The 17328-nt window shown below is 35.5% G+C and overlaps 1 protein-coding gene across 1 annotated transcript; it reads left to right on the top strand.

The window, feature by feature from the left end:
• The first annotated feature begins 74 nt into the window (after positions 1–74).
• On the top strand, positions 75–15770 carry LOC131611225 (malonyl-CoA:anthocyanidin 5-O-glucoside-6''-O-malonyltransferase-like). The gene is made up of 2 exons (XM_058883314.1): positions 75–521; positions 14790–15770. The coding sequence occupies exons 1-2, from the start codon at positions 78–80 to the stop codon at positions 15768–15770; spliced, it is 1425 nt and encodes a 474-aa protein (XP_058739297.1). The 5' UTR covers positions 75–77.
• The last annotated feature ends 1558 nt before the right edge of the window (positions 15771–17328 follow it).

Genomic DNA, 17328 nt, shown 5'->3' with positions numbered 1-17328 from the left:
ATATATATATATATATATATATATATATAGTGTTGCAACACTTTCTCTACAAAGAAATCAGTAACTACGAGTTTTCCATGGCTTCCAACAAAAACAACATTAAAATCCATGAACACATCAAAGTTGTTCCTCCATCATCATCTACCCAAACAACAACAACAACTCCTCTCACTTTCTTCGACATAATTTGGCTAAGGTTTCATCCTGCAGAGCGAATCTATTTTTACACACTCCATGATCCACACTCTCACCCTTCTTTTTTCTTTCAAGAAATTGTTCCAAATCTCAAATCTTCACTCTCTTTAACCCTCCAACATTTTCTCCCGTTAGCTGGTAAAATCGTTTGGCCTTCTGATTCTTCAAAACCATTCATTCAATTCGATCCGAGTGATGATGATATTGGAGTTTCATTACACATTGTAGAATCTGATGCCGATTTCAATCATGTCATCGGAAACTCACCCCATGAAGCTTCTTTGTCTCGTTCTTTTATACCTCACTTGGAATCATCAGATTCGTTTGTGATAGAGTATGAAATTGAGCTTTAAGTTATTTAAAATAGTCTATGTTAGTTGGGCTTGTCCTGGATATTATTTAGTTGGTCTTTTAGTTATTGGGCCTTTATTTTACTACCCACTATTGTTATCACTATATATGTACTCTTATTGAGAAAGTGAGAAGGAATCAAAGAAATCAAAGTTATTTTTATCTCTACTTTTTAGCTTATTTTTAATGTCTTTCTTCTTTATTGTTAAAACCCTAGTTCTATAGACTTGGTAGGATTATCTTCCTATCAATTGGTGCTTTCATCCATGTACTCTAATCCTCCTATGGATTATGCTTATCATACACCTTCATCTCATCAATGGAGCATTCCTCCAACCTATTCCACACCCACACCAACACCTTCATTTCCATCATTCCCATGGGAACTCTTTACACCTTACTACACTCATGGATCTTCATCACCAAAATTTTATCTAAATCATGGATATTCACCTCATACACCTACCTCATATCCACCACCACCTAACTCATATTCATCATTTCATTATCCATTCTACTACAATAATCATCATTGTCATACCCCAATTTTGTCCCCCAATCTCATACATTAGGTTTAGTCTGCATTATCTAGTCATAAGCATGCATACGTCATCATTTATACCATCCATTTGCATTCAAAAGTTGCATTTTGCATATTGGTCATATTTGGTCATCATTTTTGCATCGCTCACTTTAGAAAATCGAAACATTGACTTTTTTAGAATTTATTTGACCTCATTTGCAAATTTTGCATGAGCATTTGCGTCATTTGTTTGCATTTTTAGTTGTGCACTTTTTCTTAATTAAAGTTTTGATTAAATAATTAGTTTTGTTATTAGTGAAATTCATATTAGTTACTTAATCAAAATTTGCCCCATTAATGTTTCATTTGATTTTGCATTGAATCTTAGAGATGATAATAATAATAACTTTCATAATAGTCACTACACCATTTTCTTTCTTTTGTTACAACAGTAAATAATTAGCATTTTTTTGTATGCATAAATAATAAGTGAGTCCATTTAAATTGTGCAATAACGGTTACAGTACAGAAAACGAAAACGTGAGTTTTTCTTTGGTGTTCTTCACAATTCACTATGCTCCAAATTTGAAGCTTTGCACATCACCATTATCCCTGCAGCAACAATACAAACTTCTGCTGTCCTTGCACTGAAATAGCCACACAAACCTGCATCATGAAAAGCAAATGAAACAGATTACCAAAATTGTTCAAAACTTCCAAGTTTTCCCCCCAAATTCTCACCAAAACCCTAATTTCCTTCTATATAAACAAGCCATAGAAACAGAGCAAAGGGGGGCGGAAAAAAAACCTAGAGGCAGCCACGAACTCAGTCACAGCAACCTCACGTACAAAACCCTCGCAACCTCCATTTGTACTCATCTTCCCAACCTCACAAACTCTCATAGCTCATCACATAAAACCTTTGGTATTTCGTCACAACTCAGAGCTTCAAACACACTCAGCCTCAAAACCGTAACCCTCTCAAATTCACTGTCATCACTCACAATCACCCTCACCAAACATCAACTCCCTGCATCAACCTTCACACAACCCTCACAAACCTTCAGCCTCTGACAAGCTCACATTACTCAACACACATACAAACTCAGAAAACAACAACAACAAGCAAACAGCAACAGTAGTTTCAGAAGAAGGAGACAACAAGAACGGAATCTCAGTGCTGAGAAGAAGAGGATCAAAAAGTACAGAACATACCTGGGTTCATAATCTTTTTCTGCTTTATTTTCAATTTATGCTTTCAATTCCAATTTCCTTCTTGTTGTATTTGATTATTGCTGTAAACACGAGATCACATGGGTTTAATATTGGGGTTTAGGGTTCTATTTGACGTGTTATCAATGGCTGTTTGTTGATTCATCGAGTGAGAAGTAAGAGTAGTCGCGAGCGAGATTGAGAGCGAAATCAGAGAGAATGAATCGAGTGATACAAAATCGAGAGATTTGAATGAGAGATGGGCGAGATTAGTTACTGCAAGTTGTTTTCTTCAGAAAAAATAGCATTAGCGAGAGAAAACGTTGAAGGAGGAGGCACAATGTTTTGCTTTTAGGGTTCTTTGAACCCGTTTGTGATGTTTCTGGATCCGGTTCAGACCGGTCCGACCCAACTGGTTTTATTTGTTATATTTAGTTTTTATTTTATTTCCATGGGCCATACACTACTTTGCCAATAACACCCCCTTGGCCCAATGCTTTTCTTACTAAGTTTTGTTTGTTTTTTTTAGATAATTTGAAAAAAAAGACTAAATGTTCTTTTTCTTCCTTAAATATACCAAGAATCTACTAAAATAGTTTTTAGCATGAAATCTTCTTTCAATTAGAAAATTTTCATAAAAAATACAAAAATATTTTCTCTTAGATGTTTGATTAGGATTTCTTTCAAATATTTTCAAAATATCAAAAAGATTTTATTTTCTTCAAGTTGTTCATCTTTTAGATACAATCTTGTTAGAATTGTTGCAAAAATTACTTACCATATTCTTGTATGCTCGTATGCTTGATCTCGTACTAATGTCTTTCATTCAAAACAATATTAATAAACCTTGGTCAACACCAAGCACTTTTTTCCCACTTCTCTTAATAAAACAAACTTCAAAAAAAAAAACTTTTTAATAATCGAATTGAGTTTAGTCGATAATGGATGAATCAAGAGGGGTTTGTACGTACTTGTACAAGTTGCTCTAAAGCATTTAGGCGATGGCCGTTAAGCTTTTGTTTAAATGCTTATATTCCATTAAAGATCCTTGAAATTCGATTCGTCTCACCTTTCTCTACAAAATGCTTTTTTTTTTTTAATTTTTATATAATCAAACTGAATTTGGTTTATAATGGATGAATCAAGAGGGGTTTGTACGTACTTGTACAAGTTGCTCTAAAGCATTTAGGCGATGGCCGTTAAGCTTTTGTTTGAATGCTTTGATTCCATTAAAAAACCCTAAAAATTTGATTTGTCTCATCTTTCAACAAAACACTAAAAGTAAACGATTTCAACTCACTAAAACTTTCTTTTCATAAACAAATATTGGTCAATACCAATTTCTTTTTTTCAATCAATATGCTTTTTACAATCGAATTGAGTTGAGTCCACAATGGATGAAATTAGAAGGGTTTGTACGTACTTGTACAAGTTGTTCTAAAACATTTAGGCGATGGTCGTTAAGCCTTTGTTTGAATGTTTAGATTTCATTAAGGACTTCTCAAAACTCAAGTCGTTTCAATCTCTTTCGCCACCCAAGAGGGGTTTGTACGTACTTGTACAAGTTGCTCTTGTAACGCCCCGAATTTAATTATTTATTTAATTAAATTATTAAGGATTTATTTATCAGAATTTAGTCGAAGTTGGATTTACCGGTATTTTTCTAAGAAAATAAATTGGAGGGATATGTTGCTTGGGTACAGTGGAAGTGATAGTCGAGTATGTAGTCGGTTTAATCAGAGAAATAATATTAGAAGTAATATTATTATCATTGGACATTATTTAATTAATGTAGTTGGGTTTGTCGGTGGTGGGTGAAATAGAAATAAGAAGGTATGAGTATTAGGCCCAATGGATTAATAATAATAATAATAATATTATTATTATAAGTTAAGTGGAATAAAAGAAAAAAAGAAATAGGTTTTGTTGCTGTACGTAGAGAAACTAAACAAGGGTTTGGAAGCTCGGTGGTTGGAAAAGAGATACGAGAGTTGTGTCGGGAAGGAGAAACCGGAAGGATTACGCGAAGCCGAAAATTAGAATTCGACCGAAAGTTGTAGAGCGGACTCCGAATACAAGGTAAGGGTGGGGTTCTTGCTTTATAAATGGGGATATGATGAACCGTATGTGGGGTTTTGGGACTATAATTTTTATCTATGCGTTTGTGTAATTGTGAGTTTGCTGTATTGAATTTTCTGGAAAAATTGAAATGTGAGTTGTTACAACTATGTTAAATATATTTAATTAATTGTATTGTCCGTGATTTTGTGTGATGAAATTTGTTCGGATAAATTAATCGATGAACCTGTAATGAAGGATGATAATTCTTGGAAAACCTTGAACGAATTCTGGGTAAAAATTGAGTGTAGAGGAATAAGATCAAGAAAAAGAAAATTTGATGACGGGAGGCTTCTGAAGGTGGGGTGGGCGCCTAGGAGCATGTGGTGGGCGTCCCTGTATATTCCCGTTTTGTATTATGAGGCTACATGTATTGGAAAAGAAATTAGTAGTCATATTATATATTGATATAATATATGACTTTGTTATGAATTATATATTGCTGTACATATGCATCGGTCGAAGATATATATACACACATTATAACGGCATATATTTGTGGTTGGTATAACAAGACGTTACATCATATATTTGTGTATAAAAATTTGAATGGGTACTGTAGCATGATAATGTTTATAAAATAAAACATATATTAGGCTTATATGTTTAGAAACCATAGGTATTGGAGCATAAAATTAAATTACTTGTTTAATAATAATAATAATAATAATAATAATAATAATAATAATAATAATAATAATATTTTTAGGAATTTTGAGTAAGAGATAATATTGGAATTATTTGGCTAACTTAAGTGATTTTCAATTTTATTTGAGTTGTCAATAGGGTTGTCAGAGTTGCTTTCGAGATGTTTAGAGTTAAACCTGATGAATTGTAAATTTAAAATTGAAGGTTTTTGATTATTTAGAGTTGTTTTATTATTATTTGAGTCAGACCATTAGCCAATTAGGTTCATAAGAGTTATCCTTATAGGTAAGAGTTGTGAGTAGAGTACTTTTGAACACTTGCTGAAAATATATGAGCTGCCGCTAGCTTAATTGTGTCTATTTGTTGTCGATGATTTGTTGCGATAATGTATTGCGATATTGTGATGCCGCTATTTTTGTGAACTGCCGTGAAATAATTGTATTGATTTATGTTGCTGTGGATTTGTGGTGATGTGGTGACATTAAGTTATAGGCCCATGGCCAGTGACGATGCGATGTTATGATTTTATGATTACTGCGAAATGCAGAAAATAAAGCGACGTTGAGTTACCCTAATGATCGGTAACATTTGTGATATAGGCGTATGCCTCGCGACGTTGTTTTGCGATGTTTGTGATTTATTGCATTTCATCAGTGTCTCATGATTTGCATGTTTTAGCGACGACCTAGATTGGCAAACAGCGACGAAGGCTTATGCCTGTTTTGATGCCTCTATTATCTGGCAATTGGCGATGGGGGCTGAAGCCCTGGGTACCACATGCATGTGCATTTGTTAGAGTCGCATTTCATTTGTGTGATTATGATGTTATGTGTTTTTGGATGCGTGAATTTTTGTGACTTGTTGTGAACTTTGAATATGATCTTATGTTAGATATTGTGACTTGTGTTGTTGATTGAAACAGCGAAGTAAACTAGACGGTAACGATTATACCGCAAAGCGATAATTATTATAGTTTGAACCTGAATATACTGTTTATCATCACCCTGTTTATATTCTTTGATATCTCACCCCTTTCTTTTGTTTCGCCGTTACCTTTATACTGATAACGTGCAGGTGATAGCTTTGATGAAGATTTAGACGTTGTGAGTTGAGTCGGTGGTCGCTCTGATACGTAGCACTCGGGGGGATAAAACGATTGTTTTAATTATTATTTCTTTTGCTGAATTTTTATGTGGTTTTGGTTTAAATTGTAACTTAAAGTTACCGTGCAAAGATGCTACGACTTGATTTGAATATTTATGAAGTTTGATGATTCCGCTGCGAGTTAAACATTTAATTTGAACAAAATGAATTTGAGTAATGATTTAATTGTCGTTTTAAATTTCTGTGCTATGTATCTATGTGAAGGAAATTAAGCCGTAAATGTTTTTGAATGACGAATATGTGACATCTCAATTGTATGTTTTCTTGAATTTTATACTCTGATTTTCCGTATAATTATCGGGTAGAATTGGGGTGTTACATTAGTGGTATCAGAGCAGGTCGATCTGTCCGGCCAGTGTTGTCTAATGTTGTTTATTCCTCTGTGCGCGACAAGTGCGTGAAACACTGTCGGTACTTGTTGTTTCCTAGTTGGTTGTTGCAGGTGTGGGTTTGAAGCTAAGTGGTGGAGAAGCGGTGCTTCTCGGATATATTCAATTGTAGGATGTTGGTGAACTGTTGTTGGCGACAGTGCAAGTGATGTTGAAGCTTTGTTGTTTCCTGAATTCGAAGGTATCATGGATTTAGGATTTTGGTTGTCGAACAAGTTGGAGTGTCTTGGAAAAAGAATAATTGTTATAAGATGGATTTTAGGAAGCTATAATATTCAGTGTTGTTAATAGACTATGAAATTGTTATTCGAGTAGCTACTGTGTAAGCTGTTGACGAAGGAACAATGAGTAAGTGACGAATTGTTGTAGATCATGTTTTGGATTATTAGTAAGTAATTATAAGAGTTATTGAAGTAGTTGAGAATGCGAAGAATAGGATCTCAAGGATAAGAAGTGTTGATGAAAGTATAAAGGAATTTTGATTTTTTATATTATCACAGGATGTGTAGTAGTATGTAGCTGCAAGACGTTGGTGTTAGCGTGTTCGGATGATTTTGGAAATTGTTGAAGTATGGTACTTTTAGTAAGTATAAGTTTAAAGAAACACTGTTGTAGTTAGTAATGATGGTTATACTCCATTATGATTGTCGGATATCTATTGACAAATTGAGGACTTGATCATCCTTAATCTCTTGTTAATAATAGACGGAATTGTATTGGATGTTATGTACGTATCTTGCTATCTTAATGATGTTCAAAGTGATGGATCCTAAAGAAAGTCTAAAACTTGGTTGAAGCTTGCGAACCGTATAAGTTGATGGGAACTTTGATGAGGACGGTGAATTAAGATAGGTGATCAGAGTGACGCAGCTGAAGCGGGATGTGACGTCGAGAGGGGTTGTGTTTCATGGATTTTCGAGGACGAAAATATTCTAAGTGGGGGAGAGTTGTAACGCCCCGAATTTAATTATTTATTTAATTAAATTATTAAGGATTTATTTATCGGAATTTAGTCGAAGTTGGATTTACCGGTATTTTTCTAAGAAAATAAATTGGAGGGATATGTTGCTTGGGTACAGTGGAAGTGATAGTCGAGTATGTAGTCGGTTTAATCAGAGAAATAATATTAGAAGTAATATTATTATCATTGGACATTATTTAATTAATGTAGTTGGGTTTGTCGGTGGTGGGTGAAATAGAAATAAGAAGGTATGAGTATTAGGCCCAATGGATTAATAATAATAATAATATTATTATTATAAGTTAAGTGGAATAAAAGAAAAAAAGAAATAGGTTTTGTTGCTGTACGTAGAGAAACTAAACAAGGGTTTGGAAGCTCGGTGGTTGGAAAAGAGATACGAGAGTTGTGTCGGGAAGGAGAAACCGGAAGGATTACGCGAAGCCGAAAATTAGAATTCGACCGAAAGTTGTAGAGCGGACTCCGAATACAAGGTAAGGGTGGGGTTCTTGCTTTATAAATGGGGATATGATGAACCGTATGTGGGGTTTTGGGACTATAATTTTTATCTATGCGTTTGTGTAATTGTGAGTTTGCTGTATTGAATTTTCTGGAAAAATTGAAATGTGAGTTGTTACAACTATGTTAAATATATTTAATTAATTGTATTGTCCGTGATTTTGTGTGATGAAATTTGTTCGGATAAATTAATCGATGAACCTGTAATGAAGGATGATAATTCTTGTGTGAGATATTGGATCGAACTCTAGTATTGTCGAAGGGTAGCTTCTTGGTTCGACAGTTCGACAGAGTTAAGCATGAAGTCGAAGGATTGTTCACATGCTGGTGTCGAAGTGTGTATGCTGTAGTCGAAGATGGGTCTAGCATGCAGATGTCGAAGATGCTAGGGTTGTTAGCATGTTAAATTAGGTTTTAGTGTTTAAACCCTAATTTGTTAAGTTAGCTTGTTTATTAAGTTGGCTTGTGTAATGGGCCTTGCTGAAAAAGCCCATTAGTTAGTATGTTAGGTTTTATTATAAATAGCATACTAGTCTCTCATCATTGCTAAGCTGCAAATCCTAATTTAAGGTGAGAGAGGTTATTTGTTATTCTTGTAAACTTGTAATCTTGTTTTAAGAGAAAGTAAAAGAATAACGGTTATAACCAATTATTGTGTTCTTCTTCTCCCCTATAATTCCCTATTATACTTTGTTATTGGTATCGTTTTTCACAACATCTTGGAAAACCTTGAACGAATTCTGGGTAAAAATTGAGTGTAGAGGAATAAGATCAAGAAAAAGAAAATTTGATGACGGGAGGCTTCTGAAGGTGGGGCGGGCGCCTAGGAGCAAGTGGTGGGCGTCCCTGTATATTCCCGTTTTGTATTATGAGGCTACATGTATTGGAAAAGAAATTAGTAGTCATATTATATATTGATATAATATATGACTTTGTTATGAATTATATATTGCTGTACATATGCATCGGTCGAAGATATATATACACACATTATAACGGCATATATTTGTGGTTGGTATAACAAGACGTTACATCATATATTTGTGTATAAAAATTTGAATGGGTACTGTAGCATGATAATGTTTATAAAATAAAACATATATTAGGCTTATATGTTTAGAAACCATAGGTATTGGAGCATAAAATTAAATTACTTGTTTAATAATAATAATAATAATAATAATAATAATAATAATAATAATAATAATAATAATAATAATAATAATAATATTTTTAGGAATTTTGAGTAAGAGATAATATTGGAATTATTTGGCTAACTTAAGTGATTTTCAATTTTATTTGAGTTGTCAATAGGGTTGTCAGAGTTGCTTTCGAGATGTTTAGAGTTAAACCTGATGAATTGTAAATTTAAAATTGAAGGTTTTTGATTATTTAGAGTTGTTTTATTATTATTTGAGTCAGACCATTAGCCAATTAGGTTCATAAGAGTTATCCTTATAGGTAAGAGTTGTGAGTAGAGTACTTTTGAACACTTGCTGAAAATATATGAGCTGCCGCTAGCTTAATTGTGTCTATTTGTTGTCGATGATTTGTTGCGATAATGTATTGCGATATTGTGATGCCGCTATTTTTGTGAACTGCCGTGAAATAATTGTATTGATTTATGTTGCTGTGGATTTGTGGTGATGTGGTGACATTAAGTTATAGGCCCATGGCCAGTGACGATGCGATGTTATGATTTTATGATTACTGCGAAATGCAGAAAATAAAGCGACGTTGAGTTACCCTAATGATCGGTAACATTTGTGATATAGGCGTATGCCTCGCGACGTTGTTTTGCGATGTTTGTGATTTATTGCATTTCATCAGTGTCTCATGATTTGCATGTTTTAGCGACGGCCTAGATTGGCAAACAGCGACGAAGGCTTATGCCTGTTTTGATGCCTCTATTATCTGGCAATTGGCGATGAGGGCTGAAGCCCTGGGTACCACATGCATGTGCATTTGTTAGAGTCACATTTCATTTGTGTGATTATGATGTTATGTGTTTTTGGATGCGTGAATTTTTGTGACTTGTTGTGAACTTTGAATATGATCTTATGTTAGATATTGTGACTTGTGTTGTTGATTGAAACAGCGAAGTAAACTAGACGGTAACGATTATACCGCAAAGCGATAATTATTATAGTTTGAACCTGAATATACTGTTTATCATCACCCTGTTTATATTCTTTGATATCTCACCCCTTTCTTTTGTTTCGCCGTTACCTTTATACTGATAACGTGCAGGTGATAGCTTTGATGAAGATTTAGACGTTGTGAGTTGAGTCGGTGGTCGCTCTGATACGTAGCACTCGGGGGGATAAAACGATTGTTTTAATTATTATTTCTTTTGCTGAATTTTTATGTGGTTTTGGTTTAAATTGTAACTTAAAGTTACCGTGCAAAGATGCTACGACTTGATTTGAATATTTATGAAGTTTGATGATTCCGCTGCGAGTTAAACATTTAATTTGAACAAAATGAATTTGAGTAATGATTTAATTGTCGTTTTAAATTTCTGTGCTATGTATCTATGTGAAGGAAATTAAGCCGTAAATGTTTTTGAATGACGAATATGTGACATCTCAATTGTATGTTTTCTTGAATTTTATACTCTGATTTTCCGTATAATTATCGGGTAGAATTGGGGTGTTACAGCTCTTTCAAGCATTTAGGCGATGGCCGTTAAGCCTTTGTTTGAATGCTTGTATCCCATTAAAAACTTCGTCAAGCTCAATTTAGCAAATGCTCTTTCAAGTATTTTAGGCGATGGCCGTTAAGCCATTGTTTACGTACTTGAATTCCACCTTTTCATAAAACACTTATTTCAAACTCATCTTTTCTTTGCCCAAGCGCAAATCTCGCCAAAGTGTGAACTTCATTCAAGAACTCGTCTTCCCGCCCAAGTGCGATTAGACCCATTAAAATCCACCAACAAATCCGTAGTTCCGAACTACATTCGCTCTGATTCTTCCATTGAAGATATGTAGGCATAAGACTCAAACGTCTTAGCGAGCACACTAAATAAAAAATATAATTTCGTAGCCCCGAACTACGAACGCTCTGACTTTCCCATTGCACAAGGGAATACGTAGGCACAAGACTCAAATGTCTTGGCGAGCATAATAATAAAAAACCCAAGTCCTGTTTCTTTCTTGTCCATATAATAATTAGAACGCAAGTAAATAATGAGCTAACAATCGATCACAAGAATAACTAAATGGGTCCCATCGAGTACGATGGAGGTAAGGGGTGCTAATACCTTCCCCTTACTTAACCGACTCCCGAACCCAAATTTGGTTGCGAAAGCCATCTTTGTCCATTTCATTTCATTTGTGGGTTTTATCAAAATTTTCCCATTCCCATTGGAATAAATAAAATTTGGTGGCGACTCTGTTTGTTATAATTTCGTGGCGATGATTTTTTGACCCGCGACAATCATCAACCACTGCAACCAACAAAAACCTATCACACATTTAAAAAATATTTTGAGAAGCATTTACAAGTGTCTCATCCTTGTTTTAAGAAAAGATCTCAAAAAAAATCTCAAAACCCATTCCAATGCACAGTACCTCTGGATCTGAAAAAGTCTCACTTCTCTTTTAAGAAAACGAAACAAAAACAACATAAACTAAAGAACCTCTCACCCCTCAATATCCACTCCAGAGAGCTCGCTTTCACGTTTTCAACAGGGTCGTCTTCTTTCACCGCGACTTCCTCTATGTTCCGATCTTCATCGTTTGGAGCATCGTCAACGGATTCTTTGCCATCTGGAGCACCTACCTCGGCTTCTTCAACACTGTTTAAGGCACCGTCGTCGTCCTCGACTTCTTCGACTCCATTTGGATTGGCGTCTTACACGACACCGTTTGGAGGAACATCATCTACGACTGCAACAACAACACCTGTTTTCCACTCGCATGAGACCGACGCGGAGGTATTGTTGTTTAATGATGTTTTAGAACATAATGCATATGAGGTGTTTGATAAAATACCTCTCTATGTTTCTGATGAGCTTGCGTTGGAAGATACTGGTTCCATTGTTTCTATTGAAGCTGAGAATGACGAGGAAAGGATTGTGGATGGACAAGGTCTTCAAATTAGAGTAGATTGTGATGGATACTCTACTGCTTGTTCAATTGATCATGAGAGTTTTAGTGACAACGTGATGCAGCAAGGTTTCACTTTGAATACCATAGCGAAACTTCCACGACCTCCTGAACCTCCAGTTGAGTTGCATGCCTCAGCAGGCTCATATAATAGCGCCGGGACAGAATCTATACATTGTGATTTTTCTGCAACATTATCACCAAAAGTCCCTTTGACTTCTCAAGAATTTACACCTTCACCGGCAGTAGAATCAAGTTTTGAACCCCCAGGTCAGATCAATGCACAAACAGAAATAGAAGAAGGCGAGGAATATCTTGAGGTTCAGAATTGTGGCGTGGAAACAAATGATAATCCACACTCAATCTCATTGGAGTTGCACGACCCTACCGGTTCTACGACTAACAACAAAACCGATATTGTGAAATTTGATTCTGCAGCAATCGCAATTCGTCAATTATTGCACTACAAGGGACAGTCGGATCCTTTGAAGGGTGATGCACTAAATAAAGTTGTGCGGGACACTGCAAATGAGGTTATCTTTGCAATGTTTTCAAAAGATAATGATAATGATGTCGAAGCTTCAGATTCCAGTGCTAAAATATGTAGCCCACTTGAGGCATCATTGCATGAGTCAATGTTTCAACTAGTTATTTCACAGTGGCGGCAGGTCTATGAAGGTCACTTTGTACCCACCAGTGAGATGGGAGATATTCAAATGGCCAATTCAATACTGGTTTTAAGGAGTTTCACAAGCAATTTCAGCAGGAAACATATATTTGGGCAAGGAGGAACAGTAATGGTTACTCAAAGTGATGATAACTTAGTTGAAGTTGCAATTCGAGAGAAGAATAGCAAGTTATCCTATTATGGCCGGGAGTTTATTGCCCGATGGATTGTTAAGGGTGAAAGTGCAAGACCTCCTGTGTTGCATTCTGTAGATGAAGGTTTAGTTGTGTCAGCTTTGTTGACCGCGGGTCGAACCTATAATTATGAGCTGCTAGGAGCAACACAAGTTGTTTTGGACCGCGCATTGTATAAACAGAAGGTACCAGATCCAGAATCTTATCTTGGAAAGATATATGACCTTGCATCTTTGGGGAATTTAAAAAAGGCATTTGGTACTCTCCATGAATATGAGTCTGCTTATGAAGATTCCAATCAAGAAGCTAATGACTTGTTCTGCCCATTTACTTTTTTACATCCATTGGTTTTGGCATGCTCCAAGAAGGGTTTTAACACTTTGGGTACTGTATGTTTTCAACTAGAGAATTTAAATTGTGCTGAGCATCCTTACAAATCTGTTGCACCTAGTGCTGTTTGGACTGTGAAGAAGAATGTGGTTGGTGCTTCAGCATGTGCTATAGGAGAAGATTTAGTAGATAAGCTGCTATTTGTTTGGGATCAAAATCACTGTAAAAAGAGTGAGTATAAATCTATGGAGAACGCTCAAAAGCCTCTTTTTCTGAAAGAATTACAATTTGCGTGGAATCAATATCCATCCTATTCTGCTTCTAATACTTTGTTGATTGATGATAAACCATATAGCACCATCCATAATCCGGCGAATACAGCTATTTACGTCGACTCGTATGATTTAGAGAATGAAAGGGACAATTTCCTTGATCCTAATGGAGACATTTGCAACAACATTGCCAAACGAGATCCTACCCTCATTTCGTACCGAAATTTCGAAGGCGAAACTCTTCTTTTCTTGGCTGCTGTTCACGGCAATAGAGATGCTTTCCTTTGTCTTCATGGTCGACATCAGAACAAAGATGATAACTCAATTTTAAGAAAAAACAATGGAGATACCATTCTTCATTCTACCATATCATCGGAATACTTTGATTGGGCACTTACAATAATTGGAATGTATCCAAGGCTTGTGAAATTGCTGAAGGTGAAGTTGGTGCCTTTCATTGCGGTGATTTTGCATAGCCTACCTGATATTGTTGCTCGGTTCACTACTAGGAATTACACAACAGAAGAGCTATCAAGGTCAGAAGATAGTAGCCACATTTTTGAGGCAATTGGGTTATTGATTGGAATGGAAGATGTCCCACCTGAAAAGCAGTCTGATTATCTATCTTCTTTGCTCAGCCTTTTTTTTCAGCAGGTTGAGGCTCTACTGAGAAATGCTAAATTGTTTGTTACTGTTCCTGGTGGTGCTGATGGTCCAAGTGGGGTTCTTGTTAGTGCTGAGAATTTTGCTATTATTAGGAATCAGTCTAAACAGTGGGATCCAGGAGAGGAAAAAGAAAACTTGATTCAGCAATTGGGTTGTACAACCTTGAGGACAAGGTTGTTTTTGAAGGGGTTGGTAATGATAGAGTATGAAATTGAGCTTTAAGTTATTTAAAATAGTCTATGTTAGTTGGGCTTGTCCTGGATATTATTTAGTTGGTCTTTTAGTTATTGGGCCTTTATTTTACTACCCACTATTGTTATCACTATATATGTACTCTTATTGAGAAAGTGAGAAGGAATCAAAGAAATCAAAGTTATTTTTATCTCTACTTTTTAGCTTATTTTTAATGTCTTTCTTCTTTATTGTTAAAACCCTAGTTCTATAGACTTGGTAGGATTATCTTCCTATCAGTTTGCGTCTATCATTTCACTCCAGATCACTTTTTTCCCAAATTGTGGTTTCAGCATAGGAATCACTGCACACCATGGTGTTTTTGACGGAAAATCTTTATCCATGTTCATTAAAGCTTGGGCTTATCTATGCAACAAAATAATTGGACTTGAAACACCAACTTTGTTGCCAGAGTTAGAGCCTTTATTCAACACAGATATCATCATAGGCACAAATGAAAATAACTTAATCAAGATCTTATCCAAGATATTCCCAAGTGAAAAAGGAAATGAAAGAAGCCTAAAGATTTTTCCTTATGAACCAAAACTCGAAGACTCTCTTCGTGCTACGTTCAAGCTCACACGTGCAGATTTGGATAAAATCAAGCAAGATGTGCTATCCAAATGGGAAATATTCAATCCAAATGAATCAAAGCCACAAACTTTATCATCATTTACTCTCACTTGTGCTCATTCACTTGTTTGTATAGCAAAATCTATTCATGAAGTTGAACAAGAGAAAGAAAAGTTTGCTTTTGCTTTTGCAATAGATTGTAGAGCAAGGTTGGAAACTCCATTACCAAATAACTATTTTGGTAACTGTGTATTGGCTAGTTTCATTAATACACAACCAATTGATTTCATAAACGAAGATGGTGTCTTTGTAGTTGCGAAGTGTATTTATGAGAAAATAAAGATGATAAATAAAAAGGGAATTTTTGAAGAAAGTATTTTTGATTTGTTTGATAAATATAGAACTTTAAATAATGAAGGATATGAAACTTTTGGTGTTGCTGGGTCTAATAAACTAGGTGCTTATAAGAATAATTTTGGTTATGGAAGGCCAGAAAAGGTGGAGTTAGTGTCCATAGATAAAGATTTATCAATTGGTTTTGGAGATAGCGGTGATGGTGATGGTGAAGTTGAAATTGGTCTTGTTTTAAATAAACATGTAATGAATACCTTTAGCACTTTGTTTCTTGAAGGACTATGTGTTAATTGACTGTGAGGAGCAGTGGAACTGTGATGTTTTTTTATTTTTATTTTGTAAGAAGAATTTCAAGTCATTTCATCAATATGAAAAAGGTAATTAGACATTATGCCTCAAGAATTTATGTTTCATATAAGTTCACGCTTTTCATTTAAAATGTAATATCAGTAACATTAGGTGGAACTACTATTAAAAGGTTTTTTTTAGAAAGCAAGAATTCATTAATAGGAGAACTAAGGGTTCTCCAACCCATTTACAAAGGCGATAATGCGCCCTAAAAAAGAAAAAATTACCAACCAATTACATTACTAGAGAAAATACACCGGATCCTTACAAAACTCGTAAAAAGAGTAATTGGGATGGGTAATTTTTCCACAAAAAGACCATCTCCAAACTAAAGTCTTGATATTTCAAACGATGTTATTCACACTCCACGCCTCCTTGCGGAAGCACACACCGTTTCTAACCAACCAAAGACACCAAGTTGAAGCTAACCAAACTATATCCAATTTTCTATCCAAAACCTTTTGACTATCAAAGAAACGATGCCAATCCAAAAAATTTAATAAACACCCTTCTTCTAAAAAAGCCCCTTTACCCACCCAAAACGCTATTTCTCTCCAAATATTTCTAACCACCAAACAACCAAAAAAGAAGTGGTCCCTTGATTCCTCACAATGACCACAAAAAATACACTTAAATCTTCCAAAGGAAAAGACATACCTCGTGTCACCAAAAGATCTTTCAACAGAAGCCTATTATGAAATAGTCTCCAACCAAAAGCCTTTATTTTGAACGGAACCTCCGTCTTCCACAAAAATCCGAACGCTTCCATATGATTAATGAGAGGGCCATACGGAAAGCTAGTCTTCTCATAAAAATCGTAACAAGAGGCTACCGAGAATTCCCTCTCCAAATTTCCGAACCAAACCACGGTATCTTTTCCTAAAGCCCACCCGTTAAAGGCCTCCAAACGCTCCTTCAAAGACAATAATTGAGCGGATAACTTCGGGTCCTCCACAACACCGCCGGGTAAATCGAAGTCTCCCCACCTCCTCACCTCTTCCACCCATCCCCCCATAGCCGCCACCGACACATTCTTTAAACGGGAAACAAGAAATAAATCTGGAAATTCCTCAGATAAAGGTTTGTCTTCCAACCAAATAGCATACTAAAAAGGGGTATTATAACCATTGCGAATAATAAATCTACTACTCCCAACAATAGGATCACTCAAATAAAAAGAAGGAGTAGAAGAAGAATTAATCTTAAGAATATCCTTCCACCAAACGGAGCAAGACATAGAAACTTTTACCTTACAATCCATGCCGAAAGCTTTGGAAGATAAGTCACCATAACGCGATTTTAACACATTATACCACAAAGAATTTTGGCCTTGAAGAATCCGCCACCTCCATTTATTGAGAAGAGCCAAATTAAACATTTCCAATTTCTTGATACCTAACCCTCCTCTAGATAGTGGTAAAGTAACATCACTCCATTTTTTCCAGTGAATGCACCTTCTATCTTCCACCCCTCCCCACTAGTAAATTTTTTCACCATTTTCTTA

This window comes from Vicia villosa, linkage group LG6, assembly GCF_029867415.1.
Source record: "Vicia villosa cultivar HV-30 ecotype Madison, WI linkage group LG6, Vvil1.0, whole genome shotgun sequence".
Classification (NCBI taxonomy): domain Eukaryota; kingdom Viridiplantae; phylum Streptophyta; class Magnoliopsida; order Fabales; family Fabaceae; genus Vicia; species Vicia villosa.
The sequence above is the reverse complement of the archived record's forward strand: the minus strand, read 5'-3'. Positions and strand labels throughout refer to the sequence as shown.

Coding starts and splice junctions, on each gene's coding strand:
- LOC131611225 (XM_058883314.1), top strand. CDS start 78: ATGGCTTCCAACAAAAACAACATTAAAATCCATGAACACATCAAAGTT. Junction 522..14,789: donor TGGAATCATCAGATTCGTTT/GTGATAGAGTAT, acceptor TCTTCCTATCAG/TTTGCGTCTATCATTTCACT.